Source organism: Temnothorax curvispinosus, unplaced genomic scaffold, assembly GCF_003070985.1.
Source record: "Temnothorax curvispinosus isolate PA1 unplaced genomic scaffold, ASM307098v1 QBEX01007779.1, whole genome shotgun sequence".
Taxonomy (NCBI): domain Eukaryota; kingdom Metazoa; phylum Arthropoda; class Insecta; order Hymenoptera; family Formicidae; genus Temnothorax; species Temnothorax curvispinosus.
In genome coordinates, this window is record NW_020217559.1 from 1 (window position 1) to 7,139 (window position 7,139).

A 7,139-nucleotide genomic window follows, 5' to 3' on the forward strand; every position below is an offset into this window, starting at 1 on the left:
ACACCCTGTATATAGGAACAAATGTGTGAATATTGAATTTCTTTATGACAAAATATATAGATTATCAAACACACTATATAGTTAATATTTAGCTATATTGAATAAATTAATATCGTAACATTATCTTGTAATTATAGATCTCATGATGTTTTTATATCTTTAAATGTTTTATATTTCACAAAATCACCGAGTTTGTTTTTCAATGTAAAAATAACGGTTGCCGTAAAAGTTCTTTTCTATTTTCACAATCCTGTTCTTCATCAAGACGAACACAATTTTTTTTATTTACACATTGAATTCAACAATTACTGTTGCTTGCAAAGGGCAAATTTCTTGTCTACCCTATTATTTATCTATTGGAAATGCTCTCAGAGCTAATGAGTAAGAACGAAATAAACTGAGAATGAGAATAATAAAATAAATTTGAACAAATGTATTTCTTATTCGATGTTTGACATAAAAACCATCAGAGATACTCCGACAAGAAGTGCAGATATCTCCTGAACTGATTGCCAAAGTTTGGTGGCAGTTAAAAGTTCTGGTATTACAGAAACGGTTGCAATGTAAATAAAGCCTCCTGCTGTAAAAGGAAGAATCCACTTTGTTGCAAAATCACCTAGAACGCACAAGATAAAATTAGACGAGATATACAAACTAAAATCTAGCATGTTTATTTAAATGTTGCCATTATATATTTCTTACCCATTCCTTCTGCCAACAAAGAAATAAAAGTTCCTAATAAAGCTCCTATAGCAGTGACCAACTGCATCTTCATAGCCTGTAAAACCATTTAAAACTGCAAAATTTTTTTATGTTGAACTTTACAAGAAAATATAATTAGGAAAGTCAGCAAAATAGAGATTGCAACTGAAATCTTTCATTGTATTTTATAATATTTCGTATAGTTTAATCTGTTCTTAAATGTAATATATTTATGTCTGCATCCGTTTATCTCACCTTACTTTTACTGTATCCACTTTGTATCAGGATGGCAAAATCACCAATTTCATGAGGAATTTCATGTAACAATATCATGAATGTCGTTACGTAACCGATACTGTCTCCAGCCATGTAACTGGCTCCTATAGCCAGACCATCTGTAAAGTTATGCAGGAAGTCCGCCGCCAAGTTCAGATAGCCGGCGATCTTGATATCGCTTTCAGGTGTCTTGCACGCCTTGGAAACTGCTTTACCGCTATTTTTCTTCTCCTCTTTTTTCTCCTGTTTCTTCCCCTCTTTTTTCTCCTCTTTCCTCTCCTCTTTCTTCCCCTCTCTCTTCTCTACCAAAACATTTTTTTTCTCATGTGAATGGCCATGATCGCCCTTAACAATACGTACTGCCTTCTCCACCATTAGAAATACTATTAGCCCTAACAATATGGACAAACCGACGGATATATCATGTTTGTGATGTCCTGGTTCGTCATGAGAATTGGAATGCGAGTGTGAGTGTGTTTCTGAAGAGCCGTGTGAGTGAGGGATCATCGCGTGTGGAATCAAATGAAGAAACGCATCGCCTAGCAGGCCACCAGACGCGAAGCTCAGCAGGATCTTGAGCAGCCACTCACTTTGCTCGGTGTTGTCAAGCGGCACGAAGAACAATATGAGGAAAGGTGCGGCAGATATGATCAAGGTCGACCCAATGGCTCTTACAACAATATCTTTGTAATTCTTAATATGCGGAGGGCTTGGTTTTGTCGAAGCTTTCGGAGGAGGGTACTCATGGCCATGTGGATCATACCGTATCGGATCATGTTCTTCATGTTCATGTTCATGTTCATGATCGTGAACGTGAACGTGATCGTGATCGTGATCATGATCATAAGGCTGATACTGATGTCGTTCATCCGAGTAGATCTCGTTGGCTTCCTTGGAATACTTGAAGCTCGGCGACTCGTGCCGCTGGCACATCGCCGGCAGACTCAAAATGATGAGCGCGAGAAACGTAGCGAGTATTATCCTCGAGATCCATCTTCTCGCGAGAGCCCGCCCGTTATCCTCTGTCATTGTGGTCCCCTCCGCGATTTCGCTGGCACGATCGAGATGCGTTCGCTCGCCGATGTGACGTGGACATGCGTGCCTGCGGAAGCACGAAAGTAATGTACAGATGCCACCCTGCCAGAAGACGTCAAATATGGGCCACTATTTCCAAACGTCTGTTAACTTCGGACCGTTAACTTTTTAAAATAGAAGTTGGCTATTTCGATAGTTAACGGTCGGTTAGAAGTTAACAAACGTTGGAAATAGCCTAAACCATGTATGCCCGACTAACCTCACTCGCTGTCTTTGCTGCCGCTTCCTGGTCTCTCCACTACTGCTCCACTACCCACTACTCCACTGAATCTCCACTTTGTAGGTCACCAACCCCCGGATCACATATATACTGTACCCGGACTCAGAAGACCTCGCAGGTGGCGTCATGCGTAAGAAGACTCTCGTCGAGGACTCCGACAACGAGGTTAAGTCGGCAAGAGTTTGGACATCATTGGACAACATTCTTGATTGATCCGCATCTCGAAGGGATTTATTAGATTTATATTTTATTATTATTATACTGATTTCACAGATTTATTTAGAATAACATTACTTATATAAATTCTCTCTCTCTATTGAGTTAAATTAATTTTTCACCAATAAACTGCATAGATATTTGATAAATTGACATGACGTTTTTTAAAAGCGCGGCATAGTTGGCCCGAAAATGGCAGACCGTGAAGGCGAATCCCTCGTGTTGTCGTCCATCACGTCTGTATACACTTCGTACACCACGGCCGTGAGTGCCGGGCTTCGTAAAGTTAGGTCGTGAAACTCAAATCCGTTTAAATTCCCATCGTGTTGTCGGGTGGCTCTTTTCTCCGTGATTTTCCCACCGAGAAATGTCTCAAAATCAGAAATCCACGAGTCGCGGCTACTGCGAGGCTATCTTCTCGACCTCGCCGAGGAGCACCGCCAAGCAGGACATCGTCCCCGCGATAAAAACGTAAGGCCAAGCTCGGTTGACATTGTTTTTAACCGTTAACGCGCGACGCGTGATGATTGAAAATTATTGCGTGTCAACGAGATAAACGTTGCATAAATCGTGCATCATTACCGAAAATAAGATGAATATGTTCTCTTTTTATTTATATAAGTAAAATACATATAGTTACGTATATACTTTATGTATAAAATATATCAAGTTAAATACAATATAAATAATAATTAAATGTTTTCATTTTCAAGCCGTAGAAGTCTAACGTTCTTATTTTTTACATTTTACGACGCTCGTTAAATTAAAGAAACTTGCCAGAATAAAATAACAACACTTTTCTGTTGCAGAAGGAAGAATTTGTATCCTCCCTTGTCCAATGAACCAGCCAAAGCGGTTTTAACAAAGAGTCAGAGTACAAGCAAGTTGACGCAATGTCCTCTGCAAAAGGTATCGTCGAAACTCGAGATAGCAGAGATCTTGGGATCTCCGAACAAGTTGTCCGACGCAGAACCGTGTCCAAAATCTACAAACCCACAGCAGGAAAACACAGTCTCCAACGTCACGTCCAATGACAGAAATCTAAAGACTCCGGTCAAGAGAAGATTTGCTGGTGGATTGTCCAGCGATAAGACGTCTGCCATACAGTTTTACACGCCCAAGCATACAAGAGTGACAAATACGCCCAGTGCTGATGCCAAGTTCAATATTTTACCCAATGCGAGAACGCCTGTGAAACGTTACTTCAGCGATCATGCTCTGTCGCAGAGCACCCCGGACTGTTTTAACGCAGTCCACTTGGAAACTCCATCCCACAAAATTGACGACGTAGTGATAGGGGAACAGACAATGTACGAGGGTGAAAGCAGCAATCTTACAGTTGGAATACGTATTAGACCCTTGACTGGCAAGTAAGTGAGATTAGACTAATCATCCTGCAAGAAATTTTCATATTTACTACATGCTTATATTACTCTTCTTTTTGTCACTTATAATTGAGATGAAAATATTTAGGTATTAAATTTATATTTTTTTAAAAACTAATATACTTGTATATACATTAAGATTTTTAATTCTTTCTATTTTCTATTTCTATTCTATGTTACATTGATAAACGGTATTTTATTACTCACAATATTTGTAATTTCAGGGAATCAAACGATCCAAAGGTCACAACAGTCGTGCAGGGAAACGGTCAGAACGTTATCGTGGAATGCGAATCTGCGCATCACACTTTCATGTACGATCATTGCTTTGTTTCGCACGATGATCCGCTTACGCCTGGTCACGCCAGTCAAGAGGTTGTCTTTCGCAATATGGTGTTACCTTTGGTGCAAAATGCTTTCGAGGGTTACAACGTCTGCTTGTTCGCGTACGGACAAACGGGATCTGGAAAAAGTTACAGTTTAATGGGCACAGAATCCGCGCAGTTAAGCGCGACGCCATTCGACGAAAGAGTCGGTATCATCCCAAGATTTTGCCAGGAAATATTTACACGAGCACGTGACAATCCACAGGTCGAGACCACCGTAGAAATCAGCTACTTCGAGATATATAATGAAAAGATACACGATCTCTTAGCAAATACAAATAATGCATCGAAGAAAGCTCCCCTTAAAGTAAGGGAGCATCCTGCCTTCGGCCCCTATGTCGTCGATTTGAGCCAGCATTGTGTGCAAAATTACAAAGACCTACAGGTACTTTTATAATTTCACAATAACGATTTATAAGAACGCGCGATTACGACTAGTTTTCTAAATATATATATATTCATCTCTTTGTGAATGTAATTTTTTTTAGACTTGGCTTAAAGTGGGAAACTCGCAGAGAGCCACAGCCGCGACTGGTATGAACGAGAAGAGCTCACGATCTCACAGCATTTTCAGTATTATACTAACTCAAGCGCATGCGGATAATGAGTTGGATTGCAAGCCACTCGATGCTAATCGTCGCAGCAAAATTAACTTGGTTGACTTAGCTGGTAGCGAGAGATTGAGCCAAACTTCTGCAACTGGTGACAGATTAAGAGTCAGTTTCTGACATAGTAATTTTATCCCACATGCGTCGAATAACTGATACATTGTATAATGTATATTGGTTTGTTCAACAGGAAGGTGTGTCTATTAACAAATCTTTACTTACCTTGGGGAAGGTAATTTCATCACTTACGGAGAACACAAACAATCGTAAACAGGGTTTTGTGCCGTACCGTGAATCAGTGTTGACATGGCTGTTAAAGGTAAGTACTATTTTATCTGTGCATGTTTTGGATTAACGAAAATGCGGAAATTATTACAAGTTCAATAAACGCATTCTTTTACAAATTGAGGGCCCAAAAATATCTTTGAATATAAATAAATAGACTTACTTCGTGTTGAATAGACAATCTTTACATGTTTCTAGTCTCTCTTATAGAACATTATTACCAATACTTTTCTACTTCGTGCACTTTATAATTGCCTGAAATGGCATTCTGCGTGACTGTCAGTACAGATAAATTTACATAGTTTTGAGATATGACAGATATTTTTCTATTGGAAAGGAAAAAGAAAAAAATTTATCAGGATTCAGGATTGTATTAAAAACACAATAATTTAGAAAAAAGACATATATGCTTCAGACTATTATTATTATACCTTATAATCCTTTTTTACTTAATATTTACAAGTAATTGTAACATTCAAATTATGCCAGTATGTAAAATAAAAATGCTTGTGGATTGTTATATCCGATCATACAATAACTTAAATACATACCTTAAGAAATAATTGTTACAAGTAAAATAACTGGTGAAATATATCGATTTAATTTTAACTTAGCATCTGCCACAATAAAAAGATATTAAAATCTTATTTTTTTCAGAACTAAGTACATTGTATGTTATTGTGCTATATGTAGTGTATTACATATACTTAAACTAAAACTTATTTCGCTGTGCTTATAAAATACATAATCGTGTATTCAGTCTCATATATCAAGCAGTTAATCTGTGAGGTTCTTTTATTGTAATTAACTTTATTGAAGTTCCAAATCGATTTTGCTGCATTTTTCATTCTAGATATATTTGCAGTTATTATCTGAAGCAAGATAGCAACTGATTCTAAAATTACGATTGCAGTGATATGTTCTTTCTTTCTCTTTTTCAATAGCATGAATTCAATTTGTGCAAGCATGGATATAATTTTCAAAATTTGACGGCCGTAATAAACGGTCTTAGCGAGAATTGACATTTGGGAGCGTATTTACATTTATATTTACATGAATATTCGTTAAACGACTAGCGTGCGATTAACCATAATGTATAACTGAAAGAATGAATGGAGTAATGATAAAATATTCCTGTTTACCACGCACACTTCGATATAATCTGATTCTTTCTGGGAATTCATTTGACTCATACCTGCTTGGGGGTATAAGGTATAACATCTATAGTTATTCCAATTTAATATTCATGTGTCTAATTAATTTGGGGGGAAAAAACGTTGCGCATGTGCATAATGTAAAATACAAAAGAGTTTCAAGACTCGATTCTGTTTTATCGTTCTATAACGTATTTCCAGAAACAGATATGTGTGAATTCAGTGGTCATAAGGGCTCAGTCACAATGAGAGGAATAAGGAATAAGATAAAGGAATAAGGGAATGTCGCATCTCACTTCATCAATACACGTACATTAAAGTGAGATGCAATATGCCTTATTCCTAATTCCTTTATCTTATTCCTTATTCCTCTCATTGTGACTGAGCCTTAAATGTAAGCTTAATATTATCGTCATTAAAAGCAATTATAAAATTATTGTCGTGACCGTTATACCTAAAGATTACGATTCGTCCATTATTCGTAATATCTAAAGGCTAGGATTGTCTGCACGCGTAACTACTTCGCCGATTTATTTCGGTTGGCATCTGCGACTTTCCTCTCGTTGCATGTCACGTCAGTCTCTTCTTCTTCCTCGTTGATCCCTTCGTGACAGGAATCGCTCCGTGATTTACTTCTTATATAAGCTGCCAAGTTTCTCCTTTTCATCTCTTTGCATAAATGACAGCTTTCTTTGGATTGTGGCTGCACGGTTCGTTGATTTTCCGCTGTTTTTCCTTAAACAATAAACACGAAATTGACTGCTGAGAAGAGAAAAAGAATCCAACTTTTTCAATGATTAGAATAAATATTT

General features: G+C 37.7%; 3 protein-coding genes across 3 annotated transcripts in view; 1 reads left to right on the forward strand and 2 right to left on the reverse strand.

Moving 5' to 3' along the window:
* Positions 1–418: 418 nt before the first annotated feature.
* LOC112457428 (protein catecholamines up) lies at positions 419–2,470 on the reverse strand. The gene is made up of 4 exons (XM_025020465.1): positions 2,273–2,470; positions 958–2,080; positions 703–778; positions 419–616 (listed from the first exon to the last, which is right to left on the reverse strand). Exons 2-4 carry the CDS (start codon positions 2,005–2,007, stop codon positions 441–443), a joined length of 1,302 nt encoding a protein of 433 aa, XP_024876233.1. The 5' UTR covers positions 2,008–2,080; positions 2,273–2,470; the 3' UTR covers positions 419–440.
* A 313-nt stretch (positions 2,471–2,783) lies between these two features.
* Positions 2,784–7,139, forward strand: part of LOC112457426 (kinesin-like protein KIF14) — a 17,872-nt gene continuing 13,516 nt past the window's right edge. Inside the window, exons 1-5 of the mRNA XM_025020464.1 lie at positions 2,784–2,980; positions 3,319–3,879; positions 4,119–4,665; positions 4,769–4,996; positions 5,079–5,207. Of these exons, the coding sequence (XP_024876232.1) occupies positions 2,877–2,980; positions 3,319–3,879; positions 4,119–4,665; positions 4,769–4,996; positions 5,079–5,207 (1,569 nt within the window). The 5' untranslated portion in view covers positions 2,784–2,876. The remainder of the gene's footprint in view (positions 2,981–3,318; positions 3,880–4,118; positions 4,666–4,768; positions 4,997–5,078; positions 5,208–7,139) is intronic.
* The window catches only part of LOC112457429, a 6,891-nt gene continuing 5,330 nt past the window's right edge, over positions 5,579–7,139 (reverse strand). The window contains exon 2 of the mRNA XM_025020466.1: positions 5,579–7,062. Coding sequence (XP_024876234.1) covers positions 6,845–7,062 — 218 coding nt within the window. The 3' untranslated portion in view covers positions 5,579–6,844. The remainder of the gene's footprint in view (positions 7,063–7,139) is intronic.